The sequence below is a fragment of the Leucoraja erinacea genome, chromosome 39 (genome assembly GCF_028641065.1).
Source record: "Leucoraja erinacea ecotype New England chromosome 39, Leri_hhj_1, whole genome shotgun sequence".
In the NCBI taxonomy this organism is placed as follows: domain Eukaryota; kingdom Metazoa; phylum Chordata; class Chondrichthyes; order Rajiformes; family Rajidae; genus Leucoraja; species Leucoraja erinaceus.
In genome coordinates this window covers 2,194,902-2,220,675 of record NC_073415.1, presented here as the reverse complement: position 1 = coordinate 2,220,675, position 25,774 = coordinate 2,194,902, and the positions used below count along the sequence as shown (strand labels likewise).

Below are 25,774 nucleotides of genomic sequence, written 5' to 3'. Positions count from 1 at the left end.
CTGACATCCCAGGAATCAGTCTGGTGAACCGTCTCTGCTTCAGGTCGATACTAGATGGGCTGAAGGGCCTGTTTCCATACTGTATCTCTAAACTGAACTATACTAAACATCGGCCTGAAACGTTACCTATTTCCTTCGCTCCATAGATGCTGCTGCACCCGCTGAGTTTCTCCAACTTTTTTGTATACTAAACATAGAACTACTGTCGTGTGTACAGGTGATCGATGGTTGGCGCGGACTCGATGGGCTGAAGGGCCTGTTTTCATGCTGTATCTCTGAACTAAACTGAACCTTTTGGCCGCATCTTTTCCCTGTAGACGGGTGGGTCTGGCGTGGAGTCGGCGGGGGCAACAGACGACCCGTTTTGCTCCATCATGGGCTCTTTGCAGCAACACAGTGTGTGTGAAAGGTTACAGAGTGAAGAGGACTTCGACCCCGAGCAGCATTTCCAGGTGAGCAGAGTCGGGGCACGTGCTGGGGATCTGGTTCTGGGGGGGCTGAGGCGTGTAACAAGAATTGGCTGGAGCGGGTTGCCAAGGTGGGGAGGAAGCTGGAGCTGTGGAGGCAACGCTCCCACTACATAACCGGGAAAGAATTTGGTCATCAGGTGCTTTCGGGGTTGCTGTACTTGGCGTGAGTGTGGCCTGTCCCTCCCTCCAACGCCACAGGGATCACCCGGGCCGTCTTCCAGTTCATCTGGGGGTCGAGGATTCACTGAGTGCGACGGGCCACAATGCACAAGTCGGCAGACAACGGGGGTAAAAGTGTGCCCAACGTCGCCCTCACCCTGATGGCCACCTTTGTGTGTGGCTGCATCAGGCGGAGTGTAGAGCCAAGGCACGTGGGCACTAAGTGTCACTACCTGCTGAGGTTCTACCTGTCCCCGGTGTTGCGAAGGATGGGCTTGGCGCAGATGCCACGCAATGTGCCAGTCAGCTGGACATTGCCGCCCCATCTGTCGTCTGTGGAAAGCTTTTTCCGGACCAACACCTTTGACCACAAGTCCATCGGGCAGTGGTCAGCACGGAATGTCCTGCAGGCACTGCAGGGAAAGGACTCGATGGATCCGGTGGCGTGGTTCCCAGAGCAGACTGCCCAGCTTGTCTGGCAAAATGCCTCATCGCCAGAACTCACCAACAAGCACCAAGACCTGGCTTGGCTGGCGGTGAGGGGAGCCCTCCCAGTTAGATCCTTCCTGCACCGTCGGAACCTCACCACCAGCTCACGCTGCCCCCGGGACGGTTGCGGTGGAGAGGAGACGGTTGCCCACCTCTTTGCAGAGTGTGGATTCGCAAAGAGAGTCTGGAGAGGTCTGCATTGGGTCCCTGGAACGGTTTATTGGGAACAGCTCCGTCACAGAGGACTCTGTGATTTACGGACTGTTCCCAGGGACACATTCGGAGACTGACATCGAGTGCTGCTGGAGGGTCATCAACTCGGTGAAAGACGCCCTTTGGTCTGCCCGAGCGTTGTTCACCACCCAGCAGAGCGAGATGTCCGTCGTGGAATGTTGCCGACTGGCCCACTGCAGACTGCAGGAGTACGTGCTGAGGGACGCAGTGAAGCTTGGTGCAGCCAACGCCAAGGCTCGGTGGGGGAGGACCACAGTCTAGGGTCCTTCCGCTGCTGGACATGGGGGGGCATGGTCTGGTGGAGACACCCCTCAAAACAAGGGATGGGACATCACCCCAGTGGGCCACATGAGTGGCAAGGGTGGGCGGCAAATTTGTGTAATTTGTTTAAACAGTATTGAATGTATGTACAGCCTCCGAGAATGTTGGCTGCAGTCTTGTAAGGATCATGTATTGGATGTATTTAATTCTCCAATAAAGTATAATTTGAAATAAAATTAAAAAAAAGACAGATTCTAATCACCTGCATCCTGTGAGGATCAACACGGGCCCTGGATGACTTGTCAGGGCCCAGTCAGCGGAAATACTGCACACAATTACAATCAATCTGTCTGCAGTGTATAGATACAGGATCAAGGGAATATCGTTTGGTGCTGTACTGAGAACATTCCACGGTCTAATGTTCACTGTCTAGCACAGACATTGAGGGCCGAAGGGCCTGTACCTGTACTGTTGTATTCCACGTTCTAATATTCACTGTTTAGCACAGACATTGAGGGCCGAAGGGCCTGTTCCTGTACTGTACTGTTCTATGTTGTAATGTCTGCTGTTTAGTACAGACATTGAGGGCCAAAGGGCCTGTTCCTATGCTGTTGTATTCCACGTTCTAATATTCACTGTTTAGCACAGACATTGAGGGCCGAAGGGCCTGTTCCTGTACTGTACTGTTCTATGCTCTAATGTTTGATGTTCGGCACGGATATGGTGGGCCGAAGGGCCTGTTCCTGTACTAACCATATAACCGTATAACCATATAACCATATAACCGTATAACAATTACAGCACGGAAACAGGCCATCTCGGCCCTACAAGTCCGTGCCGAACAACTTTTTTCCCCCTTAGTCCCACCTGCCTGCACTCATACCATAACCCTCCATTCCCTTCTCATCCATATGCCTATCCAATTTATTTTTAAATTATACCAATTAACCTGCCTCCACCACTTCCACTGGAAGCTCATTCCACACCGCTACCACTCTCTGAGTAAAGTTCCCCCTCATGTTTACTCCTAAACTTCTGTCCCTTAATTCTGAAGTCATGTCCTCTTGTTTGAATCTTCCCTATTCTCAAAGGGAAAAGCTTGTCCACATCAACTCTATCTAGCCCTCTCATCATTTTAAAGACCTCTATCAAGTCCCCCCTTAACCTTCTGTGCTCCAGAGAATAAAGACCTAAATTATTCAACCTATCCCTGTAACTGTACTGTACTGTTCTATGTTCTAACGTTGCTGTTCAACATGGGCACTGTGGGCCGAAAGGCCTGTTCCTGCTCTATGTTCTAAACAGTACCGCCTGTACTGATGGAAGCGCTTGCTCCTGCAGAGTATCTCATCGTTCACCGCTCGGCTGATGGGGAACGGTTCCCTGCTGGGCAACATGGACCGGGGGAAGCAGCAGGAGGCCTTGGCGTTGTCTCTACAGACGGTGGAGAGCTCGGTGATGGCCATGGTCTTCACGCTGGCCAGCGAGGAGAAGAAGAACATGTCCTTCGGCAACATCGGTAAGGAGTGCGGGCCAAATGGTCAGCACTGGCTCTGGGCATCAGGATCATCAGGAAGTTGGAGTTGGAGTTGGAGTTGGAGTTGGAGTTGGAGTTGGGTTCACGGGAGGTTGGTCTTGGAGGGGAGGATGCTCCTCAAACTGCGGAGCATCCTGGACAATACAGCTCACCCCCTCCGTGACACACTGGTCAACCTGAGGAGCACCTTCAGCAACAGACTGGTTCCACCAAGATGCAGCACAGAACGCCACAGGAGATCCTTCTTCCCTGTGGCCATCAAAGTGTACAACTCCTCCCCCTTCTGTGGTGGGGTAGACTGACTCCCCATCACCCCTCCCCAAAATTTGCATATCCCCAATCCTTTCCACTCGTCACTTTAAATTAATTTTTCATATATCCTGTCCGAATCCGACCTTTCCGTCCTGGGCCTCCTCCATGGCCAGAGTGAGCCCCACCGTAAATTGGAGGAGCAGCAACTCATATTTCGCTTGGGTAGTTTACACCACAGCGGTATGAACATTGACTTCTCCAATTTCAGGTAGTCCCTGCTTTCTCCTTCCACTCCCCTTCCCAGCTCTCCCACAACCCACTGTCTCCGCCTCTTCCTTTCTTCTTCCTGCCACCACCCCCCCCCCCCCACATCAGTCTGAAGAAGGGTCTTGACCAGAAACGTCACCCATTCCTTCTCTCCAGGGATGCTGCCTGACCCGCTGAGTTACTCCAGCATTGTGTGTCTACCTTATTTTCACTGTCCTCCTAATTAAATATTACTCATTGTACACCTCGTTGTCACCTTCCCCTCAGCTAACAATGAATGAACCATTCCGTTTTCCTTCAACTTCATCCTCTTTGATCTCTTGTTTTCACACCTTATCCTTCCTTATCTCTGTGTCTCCCTCTCCCCTGGCTCTCAGTCTGAAGAAGGGTCTCGACCCGAAACGTCACCCATTTCCTTCTCTCCAGAGATGCTGCCTGTCCCGCTGAGTTACTCCAACATTTTATCTACATACAGTATATATGAGACTGTTGGACAAGACATGGATAGGGATGGTTTAGTGGGATGAGGACCAATTGTGGGAAAATGGGACTGAAAATCAAAACAAAAATCTGCAGATGCCAGAAATCTGAAACAAAGACAGAAAATACTGGAAACGCTCAGGAGGTCAGGCAGTAACTGTGGAGAGGGAACCAAACTGTGGAGAGGGCGGCACGGTGGCGCAGCACGATAGTTGCTGCCTTACAGCGCCAGAGACCCAGGTTCGATCCCGACTACGGGTGCTGTCTGTACGGAATTTGTACGTTCTCCCCATGACCTGCGTGGGTTTTCTCCAGGTGCTCCGGTTTCCTCCCACATCCCAAAGATGTGCGGGTTTGCAGGTTAATTGGCTTTGGTAAAATTGTAAATTGTCCCTAGTGTGTGTAGGATAGTGTTAGTGTGCGGGGATCGCTGGTCGGCGCGGACTCGGTGGGCCGAAGGGCCTGTTTCCGCTCTGCATCTCTCTAAACTAAACTAAACTAGACCTAACCTAACCTAACCTAAACTAAAATTAATCTAATCTAACCTAACCTAAACAAAGCCAGCGCAAGCTTCCCCCACAGTCACGCGCACTGCGCCCCGCACCCCGTAGACCCATCGCCCCCACCCTCACCGTCCCCTCTCTCTCTTCGCCAGAGGTCGACATGGAGGTTCTCCGGGATGGCAACGTTTCGGCTGCGGAAACAGCCATGCTGTCGGCCAATGGCAACCGGATGGAGGTTCCCTGGCGGGCGGTCAGCCAGGGGGCAGATCCCGGTAGGACCCTCACTAACTGGGTGTCACGGGCAGGGGGCTGGGCAGGACACACGTGCTGACGCAACATCGGCCTCTCCCTCCTTCTCCTCTTCTCACCCCTTCTCCCTCTCCCTCTCTCTCCCCATCCCTCTCTCCCTTCTTTCCACGCCCTTTCTCCATCCCACTCTCCCTCTCTCCCACCCACCCTCCCTTACTCTCTTGTTCCCTCCCTGAGGTTTCTCTGGTCTGGGGCTTTCCTACCCTGGGGTGGAGACTCTGGCTGAGTGTGGGTGCTGTGTATGCAGGTGCTGATGGGTAGGGTGGGTGTTGACCGGTGCCATGGGTGCAGTGGGTGCAGTGTCCGTGTTAATGCGGGTGCAGTGGGTGCAGTGGGTGCAGTGGGTGCAGTGTCTGGGGTACTGGGTGCAGTGGGTGCAGTGGGTGCAGTGGGTGCAGTGTCCGTGGGTGCAGTGGGTGCAGTGGGGGTGCAGTGGGTGCAGTGTCCGTGGGTTGCAGTGGGTAGTGCTGTGGGTGCAGTGGGTGCAGTGTCTGTGGGTGCAGTGGGTGCAGTGTCTGTGGGTGCAGTGGGTGCAGTGTCTGCGGGTGCAGTGGGTGCGGTGTCTGTGTGAATTGCGGGTGCAGTGGGTGCGGTGCAGTCCGTGTAATTGCGGGTGCAGTGGTGTGCGGTGTCCCGTGTTAATGGGTGCGTGGGTGCAGTGGGTGGGTGCAGTGGTGCAGGTCCGTTGGGTAAGTGTGCGGGTGCAGTGGGTGCAGTGGTGGGTGCGTGGTGCAGTGTCCGTGTTAGTGGGTGCAGCTGGGGTGCAGTGGGTGCAGGTGGGGTGCGTGGGTGTGTGTAATTGCAGTGGGTGCAGTGTCTGGTGCAGTGGGTGCAGTGTCTGTGGGTGCAGTGGGTGCAGTGTCAGTGGGTGCAGTGTCTGTGGGTACTGCGGGTGCAGTGGGTGCAGTGGGTGCAGTGTCCGTGGGTGCAGTGGGTGCAGTGGGTGCAGTGGGTGCAGTGTCCGTGGGTGCAGTGGGTGCAGTGTCCGTGGGTGCAGTGGGTGCAGTGTCTGTGGGTATTGCGGGTACAGTGGGTGCAGTGTCTGTGGGTACTGAGGTGTGCGTGTCTGGGACAGGACGTGTTGGCGTTGCACTCATCGCCATGTCGCACGTGGCCTCAGTGATGAACGACTCGCTAGACGGTGAGGGGCGACTGCATCTCAACTCTGATGTCCTGACGGCGGCGGCCACACGGGGAGGGGCCCGGCCCCTGGTGGAGCCCCTCAGCCTCACCTTCCACAACGACAAGGTCAGCACTGCGCTCCCACCCTGGCCTACTCCACCCCAATCTAACCCAACCCAACCCATCCCATCCCATTCCATCCCGCCTTAGACATAGACATAGAAGATTGGTGCAGGAGGAGGCCATTCGGCCCTTCGAGCCAGCACCGCCATTCATTGTGATTATGGCTGATCGTCCCCTATCAATAACCCGTGCCTGCCTTCTCCCCATATCCCTTGACTCCACTAGCCCCCAGAGCTCTATCTAACTCTCTCTTCAATCCATCCAGTGACTTGGCCTCCACTGCCCTCTGTGGCAGGGAATTCCACAAATTCACAACTCTCTGGGTGAAAAAGTTCTTTGTCACCTCAGTCCTAAATGGCCCCCCTTTATTCGAAGACTATGGCCCCTGGTTCTGGACTCGCCCAACATTGGGAACATTTTTCCTGCATCTAGCTTGTGCCGTCCTTTTATAATGTTATATGTTTCTACAAGATCTCCCCTCATCCTTCTAAACTCCAGTGAATACGAGCCTAGTCTTTTCAATTTCCTCATATGACAGTCCTGCCATCCCAGGGATCAATCTTGTGAACCTATGCGCCCCACCCAAGGTTTCCGTGCGGTCCCCGGAGGTTTTTGTCAGTCTCCCTACCTGCTTCCACTACCTGCAACCTCCGGCAACCACCTGCAACCTCCGGGAACCGCACGGAAACCTTGGGTGGGGCGCAAAGTCTCCAGAGGTTTCCGTTCAGGTTTCCTAAGTGGGACAGGGGCATAACTCCAGCACTTTGTGTGTATCTCTGGAGAACGCGGCTTGGTGGGAAAGGAGAGATGGTTCCTCAGCACGGAATAGGGGGATGGAAGGGGGATGTTGATATTGTTTGCCGTTGATAATGGGGCAATAACGGTGGGTAGATCAGTGCTGACTTGATGGGCCGAATGGCCTAATTCTACTCCTATTCATTGTGACTGTATGTATCGTCTCCTCTCCTCGTCCAGACCATGAAGCCGCGGGTGGAGGTGGTGTGTGTGGCTCTGAATCACACGAGGGCTGGCAGTCACTGGTCACGCCAAGGGTGCAGGCTGATGAAGACCAACAGCACCCACACCGTGTGCCAGTGCTCACGGCTGACCAGCTTTGCCGTGCTGATGGCCCTGTACGAGACGCAGGTACGCGACACGGTGACCACAGCGGTGACCCGACCATGCATCCCGTCTCCCCGAACACGGCTACCCCCCCCCACTCCAGCCCACCCCACCCTCCTCACCCTACCCCACCCCTCCGCACCCAGCCCAGCCCACCAAACCCAACCCAACCCACACCACTCCCAACCCACACCACCCAACCCAACCCCCCCACCACCCTACCCAACCAACCCACCCAACCCCCAACCCACACACACCCCAACCCAACCCCACCTCAACCCCACCCCACCCACAGCCCAACCCCACACCCCACCAAATCCAACCCAACCCACCCCACGCCAGCCACACCCACCCAACCCAACCACCCCAACCAAACCCAACCCAACCCAACCCCCACCCCACTCCCACCCCAACCCCTCCCCACTTCACCCAAAACCCCACCCCCTCCAAACCACACTCAACCCAATCCCACCCACCCCACCCCACCAACCCCCCCCCACCCCACCCCCCCCCACTCCAACCCCAACCCCCCCCCTCCCAACCCAACCCTCCACCCCACCACACCAAACCCAAACCCTCCCCCCCCCCCCCCCCACCCACACCACCACCCAACCCAACCCCACCCCCACCCCCAACCCAACCCCAACCCCAACTCCACCCAACCCAACCCCACCCCCACCCCTCCCACCCCACCCCCCCCCACCCCCCACCCAAACCCCCCCCCAAAACACAACCACCCCAGCCCACACTACCAAACCCAACCCAACCCACCCCACCCCACCACCACCCAACCCCACCCAACCCAACCCCACCCAACTCAACCCAACCCAGCCCCTCCCCCACCCACCCCTCCCCCACTTCACCCAACCCAACCCCCCCTCCACACTCAACCCAACCCTACTCAACCCCATCCCTCTCCCACCACCCAACCCTCCACCCCACCAACCCCAAGCCCCAAACCCAACCCAACACCACTCCAACCCATCCCCCCACCCTACACCCTACCCCAACCCCACCCAACCCAACCCCCCCCCCACTCAACCCCAACCCCCCCACCAACCCCCCACCCCATCCCTGCCCACCACCCCACCCTACCCCACCCCACTCCACCCCTTCCCCACCCAACCCAACCTCTCCCCACCCCCTCCCCATCCTCACCCCTCCAACTCCACCCAACCCATCCCCACCTCTCCCAACCTAAACCCTCCTCACACCTCCCACCCCACCCCTCGGGTTAAGTCAGCATCTACAGTTCCTTCCTACACATTCCATCTGCTGAATCCTTAGCCCCGGCATTCCCTCTCTTCTCTCTCTCTCTATTCCTCCCCCGCCCAAGTCGCACCAGCTTCTCGTTCTCACCCAACAAACAGTTAACAACGGCCCGTTTCCTTCATCATCGTGACTTCATTGCATATCTTTCATTCATTGTTCCTTATCTCTCCACATCGTCATCTATATCTCTCGTTTCCCTTCTCCCTAACCAGTCTGAAGAAGGGTCTCAACCCAAAACGTCAACCATTCCTTCTCCCAAGAGATGCTGCCCGTCCCGCTGAGTTACTCTAGCTTTTCGTGTCGTCTTCTGCTGAATCATAGAAAACATAGAAACATAGAATTAGGTGCAGGAGTAGGCCATTCGGCCCTTCGAGCCTGCACCGCCATTCAATATGACCATGGCTGATCATCCAACTCAGTATCCCGTACCTGCCTTCTCTCCATACCCCCTGATCCCCTTAGCCACAAGGGCCACATCTAACTCCCTCTCTAAATATAGCCAATGAACTGGCCTCGACTACCCTCTGCGGCAGAGAGTTCCAGAGATTCACCACTGTCTGTGTGAAAAACGTTCTTCTCATCTCGGTTTTAAAGGATTTCCCCCTTATCCTTAAGCTGTGACCCCTTTTCCTGGACGTCCCTAACATCGGGAATCTTTATCCATGTTTCTCCCTCTCTATCGCCTCTTGAATATCCACACTGCCACCTAGTGTTCTATCATCTACAAACTTTAGGCTTTACTTTAGAGATACAGCGCGGAAACAGGCCCCTCGGCCCACCTAGTCCGCACCGACCACCGACCACCGAACCATATAACCATATAACAATTACAGCACGGAAACAGGCCATCTCGGCCCTACAAGTCCGTGCCGAACACCTTTTTTCCCTTAGCCCCACCTGCCTGCACTCATACCATAACCCTCCATTCTCTTCTCATCCATATGCTTATCCAATTTATTTTTAAATGATACCAACGAACCTGCCTCCACCACTTCCACTGGAAGCTCATTCCACACCGCTACCACTCTCTGAGTAAAGAAGTTCCCCCTCATGTTACCCCTAAACTTCTGTCCCTTAATTCTGAAGTCATGTCCTCTTGTTTGAATCTTCCATATTCTCAAAGGGAAAAGCTTGTCCACATCAACTCAGTCTATCCCTCTCATCATTTTAAAGACCTCTATCAAGTCCCCCCTTAACCTTCTGCGTTCCAGAGAATAAAGACCTAACTTATTCAACCTTTCTCTGTAACTTATTCAACCTTTCTCTGTAATTTATTCAAATCGTTTGCTATGTCGCTCTTCAAGGGAGATGCTAAATGCATTTCGTTGTCTCTGTACTGTACACTGACAACGACAATTAAAATTGAATCTGAATCTGAATCTGAATCTAACTTAGTTGTTCAAACCCAGGCAACATTCTAGTAAATCTCCTCTGTACTCTCTCCATTTTGTTGACATCCTTCCTATAATTGGGCGACCAAAATTGTACACCTTACTCCAGAATTGGTCTCACCAATGCCTTGTACAATTTGAACATTACATCCCAGCTTCTATACTCAGAGCACTATCCTACACACAATAGGGACAATTTACAATTACACCAAGCCAATGAACCCACAAACCTGAATTGTCTTTGGAGTGTGGGAGGAAACCAGAGCACCCGGAGAAAACCCACGCAGTTCACAGGGAGAACGTGCAAACTCCGTACAGACAGCACCCGTAGTCAGGATGGACCCCGGGTCTCTGGTGCTGTGAGGCAGCAACTCTACCGTGCTGTTAGGATGCTCACCCTGTTATTCTTCTTCCAGGACCCCTGGCATCTGCGCAACCTCAGCCTGATCTCCTACATTGGGATCAGCATCTCCCTGGTGTGTCTCTTCATTTCGTTCGTCACCTTCTTGGCTTGTCAGGCAATCCAAGGCACACGGACCACCATCCATGCCCACCTGTGTCTCTGCCTCTTCCTCGCTGAGCTCTTGTTCCTTGTTGGCATCTCACAGACCAGCAACAAGGTAAGCTGTCACACTCATGCAGTATAGGGTGATTTCACCAAATGTCAAATGAGCGTAGATCCCCCCTCACGTGACCGAAAATTTTAACTGGTCACATCGGTACATGTTAGTGAATGGGGAAACTCGCACTTTCACACCCGTTAAAAACATGGAAAACGGCCGATTTTTGAGCTGAAATTTTCTGTGCTAGTCGGGGTGACCGTGAAGCACAGCGACCTAAATTAAGTTAATAATGCCTTACTTTTGATGAAACGCGATAATTCCCGATATTTTGGATCTTTAAATCTCCACGGCAAATGTCCGCTGTTCACTTCCGCTGTTTTCCACCTTCAGTTCCCTCTTGTAATTACCTTACTTTCTATCTTTTTTTTGCCTGCAAATTTGGTCGCTGTGCTTCACGGACCCCGACAGCACAGAAAATTTCAGCTCAAAAACCGGCCGTCTATGTTTTTAACGGGTGGGAAAGTGCGTATTTCCCCATTCACTAACATGTACCGAAAACATGCTGGAGAAAATTCAACGTGAGGGGGGATCTACGAATTTGAAGGGTTTCGGCCTATAGGGAAACTGCAGCGCTATTTCCTTCGCTCCATAACATGCTGCTGCAACTCGCCGGAACAGGCAGCATCTCCAGAGATTTTTAGTGACGTCTCCTTCAAGATTCTCCATCAACCCCCCATCAGTCTGAAGAAGGGTTTCGGCCCGAAACGTTGCCTATTTCCTTCGCTCCATAGATGCTGCTGCACCCGCTGAGTTTCTTCAGCATTTTTGTGTACCTTCGATTTTCCAGCATCTGCAGTTCATTCTTAAACACATCCCAAAGACGTGCGGGTTTGCAGGTTAATAGTGTCAACGTTAGATGGCCATGAGGAGAGTTGTCCCACCCTGTGTTGGTAGTGAGCGTTGGGGATGTCCGTTCTCATGTTGGTGTAATGTGGGGGAATGCTGTGTTCACGGAGTCTCTCTGCCCTCCAGGTGCTGTGTGCGGTGGTGGCTGGATTCCTGCATTACTTCTTCCTGACTGTCTTTGCCTGGATGTCTCTGGAGGGAGCCCAGCTCTACCTGATGGTGGTGAAGGTTTTCAACGCCGGCTGCCTGAGGAAACGCCACATGTTGCCCGTCGGCTACGGGCTCCCGCTGCTAATTGTCGGCATCTCCGCCGCGGTGTACCGGGAGGGCTACGGCACCCCCAAACAGTGAGTACCGCCGTCTTAGAGCGAGCAACAGCGCCGAACGGCGGCACGGTAGAATTGCTGCCTCACAGCGCCAGAGACCCGGGTTCAATCCCAACCACGGGTGCTGTCTGTACGGAGTTTGCACGTTCTCCCCGTGACCCGCGTGGATTTTCTCCGCGATCTCCGCTTTCCTCCCACACTCCAAAGACGTGCAGGATTGCAGGTTCATTGGCTCCTGCAAATTGTAAATTGTCCCCGCAGTGTGTGTGTGTGTAGGATGGTGTTAGTGTGCGGGGATCGCTGGTCGGCACGGGCTCGGTGGGCCGAAAGGCCTGTTTCCGTGCTGTGTCTCTAAACGAAACTAAACATTTGGAGAAATAGATGGATGGGAAAGGTTTAGAGGGATATGGGCCAAACACGGGCTGGTGGGACTGGTGTGTAGATAGGGCATCTAGGTCGGCATGGGCGAGTTGGGCCGAAGGGCCTGTTTCCGTGCTGTGTCTCTAAACTAAACTAAACATGTGGAGAAATAAATGGATAGGAAGGTTTAGACATTCCAAAGACGTTTCCTTGACTACGGCTTAATAACCACGAAAAAACTAATTCTCAAATTCTGGAAAAAGATAACGGTTCCTACAATGAAGATGTGGATCACAGAAATGACCGAGACACTACATTTAGGAAAAATAAGGCTTGTTTTGGCTGATAAATCTGACCAATTCTCCAAAACATGGTCTCCTTTCACTGAATTTCTTTAAGAATAGAATGGGCAAACACAAATTTAAAACTGATGCTTGTGATGGGGGGGGGGGGGGGGGGGGGGGGGGGGTGGGGAGGGGGGGGATAGTGGAGCATATCTCTGTCTTTTTTATTTGTCTCTCACTTCTTCGGCAGTTCAGACGTCTTCTCTTCTCTCTTTTTTGTATATTCTCGTCATTCTTTCCTTTTTACTATTTTTTTCCCCCCGATTCACTTATCAGTTAATAAAATGTTAAAAATGAAGCTGTACAAAAATTGTATTATTGTTAAATAAATGTTTAAAAAAAAAAAGAAAGGTTTCGAGGAATATGGGCCACACACGGGCTGGTGGGACTGGGGTAGATGGGGAATCTAGGTCGGCATGGATGAATTGGGCCGAAGGGCCTGTTTCCGTGCGGCGTGACTCTACGACTGTACGTGTGTTTGCTTTCTCCGTCTGGGTAGAGATTCTGCAACTTGCAGCAGAAACTCTCACTCGAGGTTTTACTCAGAATGCGGAGATCTGACCTAGCAGCAGCAGCTACAGAAACCACACCATGTGAGGAGGAGGTGATCTAAATCTCCGCACGCTGCCTCAGACGCCCCCGCTCTGGGCTGCCATCACTTCCTTCCTGGCAGGCTGTAGCGCTGGGCCAGCAGAGAGACGGCCCCCAGTGTCCTGGCCCTTCCCCCCCCCCAACACCGTGCAGTTCGTGTTGGATCATGCCGCTTGATACAGTTTATAACAAGAGGAATTGAATATAGGAGCAAAGAGTTCCTACTGCATTTGTACAGAGCCCTAGTGAGACCACACCTGCAGTATTGTGTGCAGTTTTGGTCCCCTACTTTGAGGCAGGACATTCTTGCTATTGAGGGAGCCCAGCGTAGGTTTACACGGTTAATTCCCGGGATGGCGGGACTGTCATATGCTGAGAGAATGGAGCAGCTGGGCTTGTACACTCTGGAGTTTAGAAGGATGAGAGGGCATCGCATTGAAACATATAAGATTGTTAAGGGCTTGGACACGCGAGAGGCAGGAAACATGTTCCCGGTGTTGGGGGAGTCCAGAACCAGGGGCCACACAGTTTAAGAATAAGGGGTAAGTCATTTAGAACGGAGACGAGGAAACACTTTTTCTCACAGAGAGTTGTGAGTTTGTGGAATTCTCTGCCGCAGAGGGCGGTGGAGGCTGGTTCTCTGGATGCTTTCAAGAGAGAGCTAGATAGGGCTCTTAAAAATAGCGGAGTCAGGGGATATGGGGAGAAGGCAGGAACGGGGTACTGATTGGGGATGATCAGCCATGATCACATTGAATGGCGGTGCTGGCTCGAAGGTGCTGGCTCCTGCACCTATTGTCTATTGTATATTGACAGAGCAAGCCCTCAGCGATCCATCCACAGTGTGCTCTGTACATGTTCTACATGGACATTCTGGGCTGAAGAGAATGCTCCTGTGCTGTACTGTTCCACAGTCAATGTAAACCAGGACAGGAGTCGGGGCTGTTAGTTAGTCTTACTGACTGGGTCAAAGGGAGAGGCCATTCAGCCCCGGGGCTTGTTGATTCTGGATCTAATACTCTCTCCCTAGTCTGGTTCAGTAAACCACTGAGTTGAACGCTGGAGTCCAAACCCTTCGATATTTGTACACAAGACGGTGGGATCTACGCACTCCAGCCCTGAGCAGCCTGGCGCAAACAGAACGGAAGGAAAGACAACCAACACGCCCTAACATAGAAACATAGAAACATAGAAATTAGGTGCAGGAGTAGGCCATTCGGCCCTTCGAGCCTGCACCACCATTCAATATGATCATGGCTGATCATCCAACTCAGTATCCCGTACCTGCTTTCTCTCCATACCCCCTGATCCCCTTAGCCACAAGGGCCACATCTAACTCCCTCTTAAATATAGCCAATGAACTGGCCTCAACTACCCTCTGTGGCAGAGAGTTCCAGAGATTCACCACTCTCTGTGTGAAAAAAGTTCTCCTCATCTCGGTTTTAAAGGATTTCCCCCTTATCCTTAAGCTGTGACCCCTTGTCCTGGACTTCCCCAACATCGGGAACAATCTTCCTGCATCTAGCCTGTCCAACCCCTTAAGAATTTTGTAAGTTTCTATAAGATCCCCTCTCAATCTCCTAAATTCTAGAGAGTATAAGCCAAGTCTATCCAGTCTTTCTTCATAAGACAGTCCTGACATCCCAGGAATCAGTCTGGTGAACCTTCTCTGCACTCCCTCTATGGCAATAATGTCCTTCCTCAGATTTGGAGACCAAAAACTGCACGCAATACTCCAGGTGTGGTCTCACCAAGACCCTGTACAACTGCAGTAGAACCTCCCTGCTCCTATACTCAAATCCTCTTGCTATGAAAGCCAACATACCATTCGCTTTCTTTACTGCCTGCTGCACCTGCATGCCTACCTTCAATGACTGGTGTACCATGACACCCAGGTCTCGCTGCATCTCCCCCTTTCCCAATCGGCCACCATTTAGATAATAGTCTGCTTTCCCGTTTTTGCCACCAAAATGGATAACCTCACATTTATCCACATTATACTGCATCTGCCAAACATTTGCCCACTCACCCAGCCTAACAAAACGATCGCCCTTATAAACCCCTACACAGTGGCGTGAAAGAACAGGAGAATGCAACCCCTACAAACCAATCCTAGCGTCTATTCTGCACGCATAAAACAAAGTAGATACATATCCGGTGAGGTAACCCCTGTGGAACAATCACAGACACGGAACAAGGGTCAGTGTATTGAAACGTAAAGGGGCTGTCCCACTTGGGCAACCTAATTGGCGAGTTTAGAAGAGTTTGAAAAATTGACATGTTGAAGACCTCCTTCAACTATGTTGAAGACCAGTTTCGACTAAGTTCGGGAAAATTGGACACCGAACAGTGGAGAGTGAAGAACGACCACCTTCGACCTCCCTTCGACTATGATGAAGACTCTCATCGACTACCCTCGATTACCTACGACTAACATGCCGCCCTACCACGACTAAACCTACGAGTATCGATTTTTTCCATGGCGACCTTTTTTCACTCGCGGGCATTTTTTAACATATTTTAAAAAAACACCGCGACCTAGCTGAGGCCTCGAGTACACGGGGACTACTCTCGAGCATGAAGGAGAGTTATAAAGACTTCCTACGACTTTGTGTCGACCACGCTGCCAGTATGCGTCAAGTGCTAACTCACTAGAACTCGCGGATTAGGTCGCCCAAGTGGGACAGGCCCTTAATACTCATCCAGACTGAGTGGCGACAGGTGGGTCACATGTGCAGAAGCTTCCTGGAGCTTCCTCAGAGGTCCAGACTTCATGGTGACAGCTTGGTCATATGGGCCTCCAGCACCTTGCAATGTATTGCCACTGTCGGTGAAGCCCAGTCTGTCACTGGCCCCTGCCATTTCCCAAAGTATTCTCTGCATCCCTGCATATCCACAGGCTAGCAGAGGCCAGTGGGCCGAGTGGCTGGTTTCTCTCTGTACATACATGATGTATCGGCAAGGCCAGCGGCGTAATCAACGACTGCTCTCTAGTTACTGATAGGATGGTTCAGTTGCCTGATAATAGCTGGGGAGAGACTGTCCCTGAATCTGGAGGTGTGCGTGCGTTTTCACACTTCTGTACCTCTTGCCCGATGGGAGAGGGGAGAAGAGGGAGTGACCAGGGTGAGACTGGTCCTTGATTGTGCTGCTGGCCTTGCCGAGGCAGCGTGAGGTGTAGATGGGGTCAATGGAAGGGAGGTTGGTTTGTGTGTGTGATGGTCTGGGCTGCGTCCACAACTCTGTGCGGTCTTGGGTGGAGCTGTTCCCAAACCAAGCTGTGATGCATCCAGATACAATTGCTTTCTGTGGTGCATCTGTAGAAGGTCTCTGCATCAGATGCAGGGAAACCCGGCCTGCTGGAGAAGTGGCCTCTAACAGTCTGTCTCCTTCCCTTTGCAGCTGCTGGTTGTCCTTGGACAGGCATTTCCTGTGGAGCTTCCTGGGCCCCGTGTGCACGATAATACTGGTGAGAGGCAGGCAGGGTGGTGGGTGTATGGTGGTGGTGGTGGTGGTGGGGAGAGGGGCCGCACAGGGCTATTGGGAACCACACGCTGAAGATGGGTGGAATTGGGGAAAGGATTCACCTTGGGGTGGAAAGGTCTGGGGGAAAGGTGTACAGTTTTGGTCGCCTAATTATAGGAAGAATGTCAACAAAATAGAGAGAGTACAGAGGAGATTTACTAGAATGTTGCCTGGGTTTCAGCAACTAAGTTACAGAGAAAGGTTGAACAAGTTAGGGCTTTATTCTTTGGAGCGCAGAAGGTTAAGGGGGGACTTGATAGAGGTTTTTAAAATGATGAGAGGGATAGACAGAGTTGACGTGGAAAAGCTTTTCCCACTGAGAGTAGGGAAGATTCAAACAAGGGGACATGACATGAGAATTAAGGGACTGAAGTTTAGGGGTAACATGAGGGGGAACTTCTTTACTCAGAGTGTGGTAGCTGTGTGGAATGAGCTTCCAGTGAAGGTGGTGGAGGCAGGTTCGTTTTTATCATTTAAAAATAAATTGGATAGTTATGTGGATGGGAAGGGAATGGAGGGTTATGGTCTGAGCGCAGGTATATGGGACTAGGGGAGATTATGTGTTCGGCATGGACTAGAAGGGTCGAGATGGCCTGTTTCCGTGCTGTAATTGTTATATGTTATATTTATATGGTTAAAGGCCTAGAGACGGGGTCTGGATCGAGGGGGGGGGGGGGAGGAAAGGGTCACATGATGAGTTCTGGGAGAGGGGGAGGTTCACATGATGGACAGGGTAATCATGTGATGCGATCGTGTGACACGCCTGATCATGTGATTGGGTGATCATGTGACAGGGGGAGATCTTAAGGGGTTGGACAGGCTAGATGCAGGAAGATTGTTCCCATGTTGGGGAAGTCCAGAACAAGGGGTCACAGTTTAAGGATAAGGGGGAAATCTTTTAGGACCGAGATGAGAAAGTCATTTTTCACACAGAGAGTGGTGAATCTGTGGAATTCTCTGCCACAGAAGGTAGTTGAGGCCACAGTCGTTGGCTATATTTAAGAGGGAGTTAGATGTGGCCCTTGTGGCTAAGGGATCAGGGGGTATGGAGAGAAGGCAGGTACGGGATACTGAGTTGGATGATCAGCCATGATCATATTGAATGGCGGTGCAGGCTCGAAGGGCCGAATGGCCTACTCCTGCACCTAATTTCTATGTTTCTATGTTTCTATCACAAGATGGGCCGTGATCATGTGACATGAGAGGAATCACGTGACAAGGGCGTTCTCGTGACGACTGGGCCTGGGAGAGATCACATGATGCGGCCCGATCATGTGATGAGCAGTGATCACATGGTGGAAGGGTGATCACATGACTGGGTGGTCACGTGATGGGAGAGGGGTCATGTGATGGGGAAGTGACCACATGGGGAGAGTAGTCGGCATGAGCCAGTAGGGCTGAAGGGCCTGTTTCCACACTGTATCCCTCTATGACACGAAGGTGGAGTAGCTCAGCGGGACAGGCAGCGTCTCTGGTGAGAGTGGATGGGGGACAGTGGGGTTGGGAACCTTGTTCAAGGGCCGATTGTAACTGGTTCTCTCCACTTTCAGATCAACATTGTGTTCTACTGCATCACGCTGGTTAAGCTGGCAAAGAGGATGTCCACTCTGAAGAAGGATAAGACCCCACTGAAGAAGATCAGGTAATGGATGCTGCCAGCGAGCGTTACATTCCCCTCTTGTGGCCCCACAGGCCCTTTGGCCCATCAGGTGCATAGCATCTCTCTACCAGAACATCTTGCTAGCGTTTGACGGCACTGGGCCTGTACTCACTGGAGTTTGGAAGAATGAGGGGGGACTTCATTGAAAAGTACCAAAGAGTGAAAGGCTTGGATAGAGTGGACGTGGAGAGGATGTTTCCACTAGTGGAAGAGTCCAGGACTAGATGTCACAGCCTCAGAATTAAAGGACGTTATTTTAGGAAGGAGATGAGGAGAAATGTCTTTAGTCAGAGGGTGGTGAATCTGTGGGATTCTTTGCCGCAGAAGGCTGTGGAGGCCAAGTCAGTGGATATGTTTAAAGGCAGAGATGGTGCTCCAAAATTGCTCACAATATTCAAAATGTGGCCTAACCAGCACCTTATAGAGCCTCAACATTACATCCCTGTTTTTGTATACAAGGCAGAGATAGATAGATTCTTGATTAGTACGGGTGTCAGGGGTTATGGGGAGAAGGCAGGAGAATGGGGTTGGAAGGGAGAGATTGATCAGCTGATGATTGTATGGCGGAGTAGACTTGATGGGCCGAATGGCCTAATTCTACACCTATCCCTATGACCTTATAACCCTAATCACCTCTCTGTTGTTCATAACCTCCTGACGTTCCCGCTGCATCTCCAGATCCTTCACACTGGCGGCAATAGCTCAACTGTTCCTGCTGGGATGTACATGGATATTTGGGATTTTCCATTTCCGGGAAGAAACCATTGCCATGGCTTATATATTCACCGTGATCAACAGCTTCCAGGGAATGTTCATCTTTATCCTCCACTGCCTCCTTAATAAACAGGTACGAACGCAGCGCACTTCACTGTAACACTGATACACCCCTCACCTCCTTCGGCCCACCGATTCCACGCCGACCATCGATCGCCCGTTCACACACTAGTTCTATGCTATCCCACTTCCTCATCCACTCCCTGCACACTAGGGGGCAATTTACAGGGTCAGTTAACCTACAAATCCGCACGTCTTTAGGATGTGGGAGGAAACCAGGGCACCCGGAGAAAACCCACGCGGTCACAGGACATTCAAGATTCAAGATTCAGGATTCAAGAGAGTTTATTGTCCTGTGTCCCTGACAGGACAATGAAGTCCTTGCTTTGCTTCAGCACAACAGAACATATAGGCATGACTACAGAACAGATCAGTGTGTCCATATCTATATTACTAAAAGTAAGATCTTGACTGCTTTTGACTCACTGCGATGTGATTTCCCAGAGAATGCCGCCACTTACGGCCGTCATTTTTGGCCACCTCACTCAGAGCTTCCACCGCCGGACTGGACCAGAGGATTTTTCCCATCGATGAAAAATCAGAGGGATATTAATGTTTTTTTTTAAATCGCCATTCTCTCTGCTGCCCAGTCTCTCTGTTGGGTGACCAGCCCTCCCGTGTGATGCTGGGACCCAACGGGTCCCACTTAGTCTAGTACCATTATATAAATATATACACTTACTCTACCTCAGTACACGTGACATTAATAAACAAAACTAAATTCCACATAGACAGAAGCGGAGGTCGGGATCAAACCTGTGTCTCTGGCGCTGTGAGCCAGTGGCTCTACCCAATGCGTTACTGAGGCGACTGCACCGTCTCAGAATGCCTTGCTCTTCGAATAGAGTGCATTGTTTCAGAAACTTTCCCAGTGCCAGAGACCCGGTTTCGATCCCGTCTACGGGTGCTGTCTGTACGGAGTTTGCACACTCTCCTCGTGACCTGCGTAGGTTTTCTCCGAGATCTTCGGTTTCCTCCCACACTCCAAAGACGTGCAGGTTTGCCGGTCAATTAGGTAGATTGTAAGTTAATTGGTAAATGTAAAAATTGTCCCTAGTGTGTGTTAGAGAGTGTTAGTGTGCAGGGATCACTGGTCGGCATGGACTCGGTGGGCCGAAGGGCCTGTTTCCGTGCTGTATTTCTACACTCTACTAAATGGAAACAAGAGGAAGGAAGGAGAATGCAAATTCTGACCTTTATTCTGCTTTGCATTATTTTGCATTTTATATTTTTAGGTACGGGAGGAATATTGGAAATTTTTCACCGGAATCCTCGGCTTAAAGGGCCCGCACTACTCTGAGTTTCCTGTCAGCTCCTCTGTACCTTTGTGCAGCTTACAGCAGAGGCACCCCTCCATCAAGCAGGTTGGTTTCCTCCCAAGAAATGACAGCCACAGATTACAGAGATGGATCAATGAATGTATGAATGAATCTCTACTGCAGAATTAGACAGACACAAAATGCTGGAGTAACTCAGCGGGACAGGCAGCATCTCTGGAGGGAAGGAATGTACAAGTGTCAGGGGTTACGGGGAGAAGGAAGGCAGGAGAATGGGGTTAGGAGGGAGAGATGGATCAGCCATGATTGAATGGCGGAGTAGACTTGATGGGCCGAATGGCCTAATTCTACTCCTATCACTTGACCTAATTCTACTTTCATTTATGATCTTCTGAATGTGTGATGTTTCGGCTCGAGACCCTTCTTAAGCCAAGTCACAGAGATATTCTTTGTTTTGCAATACCCAAGGTATGCAAAGGGATGCTACATAAAGGGCGTCGACAAATTCACAAAGTATTCCGCACCAGATTCTCCATTGTCCTCCTCCTCCCCTCACGACGGTTCCCACACGCCGGGACCTCCTGTCTTCTCGCGGTGCATCCATCCTTTGGCACCCACGTGACCCGTCCTCGATGACCGGCGCCCTCATCAACCGCCGCACCGACCACGGTTTTAGTCACACAGGCCCTTTGGCCCACACCGACCAGTGACCACCACTATCCTACACACACTAGGGACAATTTACATTTATACCAAAGCCAATTAACTTTCAAACTTTTCTGGATTGTGTGGGGAAACCGGAGTACCCGGAGAAAACCCACGAGGTCACAGGGAGAATGTGCAAACTCCATACAGACAGCACTCGCTGTATCTTTAAACTCAACTAAACTTGATGTGAGTGTGTGTGTATATAAATATATATATGTATATATATAATATATATATATATATATATGTATATATATATATATATGTGTGTATGTGTGTGTATATATATGTACATATATATATATATACACATACACATATATATACATATATATATATATATATATATATATATATATATATATATATATGTATATATATGTATATATATATATATATATATGTATATATATATATATATGTATATATATATATATATGTGTGTGTATATATATATGTGTGTGTGTGTATATATATATATATATATATGTATATATATATATATGTATGTATATATGTATATATATATATATATATATAGGCAGAGAATTCCACACTCACAACTCTCTGTGTGGAAAAGTGTTTCCTCATCTCCGTTCTAAATGGCCTACCCCTTATTCTTAAACTGTGGCCCCTGGTTCTGGACTCCCCCAACATCGGGAACATCTTCCTGCCTCTAGCGTGTCCAAACCCTCAATTTGGACCATCATGAAAAATCAGAGGGTCAGGCAGCTTCTCTGGAGAACATGGACAGGTGACGTTTCAGGTCGGGACCCTTCTTACCGACCATCGATCACCCGTTCGCACTAGTTCGATGTCATCCCACTTTCTCATCCACTCCCTACACACTAGAGGCAATTTCCAAGAAGGCCAAATAAATGGTAATCGTTTTCCCAGGGTCCATCACTAGAGGGCGCAGCTGTATGGTGAGAGGGGCAAAGTTTAATGGAGATGTGTGGGGCAGGATGTTTACACAGAGGGTGGTGGGTGGGTGCCTGGAACACGCTGCCAGGGGTGGCGGTGGAGGCAGATACGATAGTGGCATTTAAGAGGCTTTTCGATGGGCAGGAAGGAACTGCAGATGCTGGTTTAAATCGAAGCATCTCTGGAGTTAAGGAATGGGTGACGTTTCAGGTCGAGACCCTTTTTCAGACTGACTCTCCTTCAGTCGACCAATGTTGGCACGGACATTGTGGGCTGAAGGGCCTGTTCCTGTGCTGTACTGTACTGCGTTCTATGTTATAGGAGAAGGCAGGCAGGGTTATTGATTGGGGATGATCACAAATCACAATGAATGGCGGTGTGGAAAAGGGCCGAATGGCCTCCTCTCCGTTCTATGTGGTTCTACTCCCTGTCCTATATTCTTATTTGTCGCCCCTTTCTCAAAACTCCCCCATCATCACAGGAACAGTACTTCACTGAGAGTCTAGCGATGTGTGGAAACAAACCCTCAATCCCAACTCAGCGGGTCAGGCAGCTTCTCTGGAGAACATAGACAGGTGACGTTTCGGGTCGGGACCATTCTTACAAACCTGTCCATCGATCACCCGTTCTTAAACTAGTTCGACTGTCATCCCACTTTTCCATCACCCACTCCGTCTGTGTGAAAAAGTAGAGACAATTTCCATAAATCTTTTCCAAATCACTTTGAACCTAAGTCCTCTGGTCCTCGATTCCCCTACTCTGGGTAAAAGGCTCTGTGCATCTACCCGATCTATTCCTCTCATGATTTTATACACCTCTATAAGATCTCCCCTTTCATATCTCACCCAGTACATCTGTAATTATCAGCTGCATGCGTGTAGTGAAATGTTTTTATCTCATGGTTCAGCATTCGAGGTCAGTCCCCAGAGTTGTGAGGAAACAACTTCACTCGCAAACGTTGCTGCCCCCTGGCCTAGTTTAGACAATAGACAATAGGTGCAGGAGTAGGCCATTCGGCCCTTCGAGTCAGCAATCAATGTGATCATCTCTGGATTATCCCCAATCAATGACCCCGTTCGAGACCCTTTTTCATCCCCTGACTCTCTATCTTCAGTCGACCAATGTTCACTTGACATTGCATCCAGAGAAGGGCCTGTTCCTGCTGGCAAGAACCTGCTGTACTGTACTACGTTCTATGTTATGGGGTGAATCACAGATTCCTCGTCTCCGTTCTAAATGGCTTACTCCTTATTCTGAGGAAAGATTGAAAAGACTAGGCTTGTGTTCACTGGAGTTTAGAAGGATGAGGGGGGATCTTATAGAAACATATACAATTATAAAAGGACTGGACAAGCTAGATGCAGGAAAAATGTTCCCAATGTTGGGCGAGTCCAGAACCAGAGGCCACACAGTCTTAGAATCATTTAAGACTGAGGTGAGAAAAAACGTTTTCACCCATAGAGTTGTGAATTTGTGGAATTCCCTGCCACAGAGGGCAGTGGAGGCCAAATCACTGGATGGATTTAAGAGAGAGTTAGATAGAGCTCTAGGGGCTGGTGGAATCAAGGGATATGGGGAGATGGCAGGCACGGGTAACCATATAACAATTACAGCACGGAAACAGGCCATCTCGGCCCTCCAAGTCCGTGCCGAACAACTTTTTTTTCCCCTTAGTCCCACCTGCCTGCACTCATACCATAACCCTCCATTCCCTTCTCATCCATATGCCTATCCAATTTATTTTTAAATGATACCAATGAACCTGCCTCCACCACTTCCACTGGAAGCTCATTCCACACCGCTACCACTCTCTGAGTAAAGAAGTTCCCCCTCATATTACCCCTAAACTTCTGTCCCTTAATTCTGAAGTCATATTGATTGGGGATAATCAGCCATGATCACATTGAATGGCGGTGCTGGCTCGAAGGGCCGAATGGCCTCCTCCTGCACCTATTTTCTATGTTTCTATGTTTCATAATAGACAGGCAGGCTGTCCACACGTCTCTACCTCCTATCTCTTTTACTCTTGTTTCAGAAGACCAGCAGCAGCTTTGCCTTGGATTAGTGTACATCTTCTGACAGCGCTGGAGGGGATGGACTTGAAGCACTTTATTACGATGAGTTTACCTTGTGGACTTCGAATGTGAATCCCACTGTGGATACCACACCGTGACGAACTGTGGCCGGAAACCTTCAGGGATTTAGTTTCTTCCACCATTCCTGTTGGGCCGGGAAGGTTCAGTTTAGTTTAGTTTCGAGATGAAGTGCAGAAACAGGCCCTTCGGCCCATCGAGTCCGTACCAACCAACGACCCCTGTACACAAACACTGTCCTACACACACCAGGAGCAATGCACAATTACACCAAGCCAATTAACCTACAAACCTGCACGTCTTTGGAGTGTGGGTGGAAACCGGAACACCCGGAGAAAACCCACGCAGGTCACGGGGAGAAGATACACACAGCACCCGTGGTCAGGATTGAACCCTGGTCTCTGCCGCTGCGACTCTACCACTGCCCCACCGTGCTACTGGTCCATTGCTGAATTTGGGAGGAACACCAGGAGCTGGATGCTGAGAAGAAGATGCACGCGCAAGGTGCCGGTTCAAAGCCGGAGGTCTATCCTAGGACACAAAGCTGGAGTAACTCAGCGGGTCAGGCAGCATCTCCGGAGCAGAGAAGTCTCGGGTCGAGACCCTTCTTCAGATCTTCAGCTCCATCCTGAAAGACCTCCCACTGCTGTTGCTCCATCCAGGTCACTGAACAATGGTGGCGGCAAGGCGGTAGAGTTGCTGCCTCACAGCGCCCGAGACCCGGGTCCCATCCTGACCACGGTTGCTGTCTGTACGTTCTCCCCGTGACTGTGTGTGTGTGTGTTTACCGCTGGCATCTCCGCTTGAAACTGTAAATTGTCCCTAGTGTGTGTAGGATAGTGTCAGTGTGCGGGGATCGCTGGTCGGCACGGACTCGGGGGGCCGAAGGGCCTGTTTCCGCGCTGTATCTCTAAAGTGCAAGTGTGCGATGTTGTGCAGTGATGGTTCAGCACCCAGCGAATGGCTGATGGATTTACCGAGACGTGGCAACACCTAACGGCTTCCGCCCAGCGAGCTGGGTGTGGTGGAATGCTGTTATGTGTTCCCCTCATCTGTCTCTGCTCATCTCAACCTTGCCTCCACATTGGCATCTGTGCAGAGGGAGGTGGAGCAGCCCGCCAGCTGTGGCCACACCAGCCAGTGGTCTTGTGGTATCGCCAGTGTAAACTGGAGGGAGGGAACCCCCGTGGCCATCCAGCTGTGGGTCAATGGCCCCAGTGTAACACTGGCACAGGGCAGTGATCCCCAGTGTAACACTGGCACAGGGCAGTGATCCCCAGTGTAACACTGGCACAGGGCAATGGTCCCAGTGTAACACTGGCACAAGCAGTGATCCCAATAACACTGGCACAGGGCAGTGATCCCCAGTGTAACACTGGTACAGGGCAATGGTCCCAGTGTAACGCTGGCACAGGGCAATGGTCCCAGTGTAACACTGGCACAGCTGGTCAGTGATCACAGTGTGTGTAACACTGGCATAGGTCAATGGTCCCACTGCAACTGGCACAGCTGGGCAGTGATCCCAGTGCAACACTGGCACAGGGCAGTGGTCTTCACTTGAACATTGGCACAGGGCAATGGTCCCAGTGTAACACTGGCACAGGTCAATAGTCCCAGTGTAACGCTGGCACAGGGCAATGGTCCCAGTGTAACGCTGGCACAGGGCAATGGT

The 25,774-nt window shown here is 51.0% G+C and overlaps 1 protein-coding gene across 1 annotated transcript in view; it reads left to right on the top strand.

Moving 5' to 3' along the window:
* Positions 1 to 25,169, top strand: part of LOC129714580 (adhesion G protein-coupled receptor E5-like) — a 75,902-nt gene extending 50,733 nt beyond the window's left edge. Inside the window, exons 10-21 of the mRNA XM_055664302.1 lie at positions 318 to 452; positions 2,955 to 3,132; positions 4,805 to 4,924; positions 6,037 to 6,209; positions 7,182 to 7,352; positions 10,408 to 10,611; positions 11,587 to 11,807; positions 16,484 to 16,550; positions 18,157 to 18,248; positions 18,945 to 19,113; positions 20,336 to 20,464; positions 24,045 to 25,169. Of these exons, the coding sequence (XP_055520277.1) occupies positions 318 to 452; positions 2,955 to 3,132; positions 4,805 to 4,924; positions 6,037 to 6,209; positions 7,182 to 7,352; positions 10,408 to 10,611; positions 11,587 to 11,807; positions 16,484 to 16,550; positions 18,157 to 18,248; positions 18,945 to 19,113; positions 20,336 to 20,464; positions 24,045 to 24,074 (1,689 nt within the window). The 3' untranslated portion in view covers positions 24,075 to 25,169. The remainder of the gene's footprint in view (positions 1 to 317; positions 453 to 2,954; positions 3,133 to 4,804; positions 4,925 to 6,036; positions 6,210 to 7,181; positions 7,353 to 10,407; positions 10,612 to 11,586; positions 11,808 to 16,483; positions 16,551 to 18,156; positions 18,249 to 18,944; positions 19,114 to 20,335; positions 20,465 to 24,044) is intronic.
* The last annotated feature ends 605 nt before the right edge of the window (positions 25,170 to 25,774 follow it).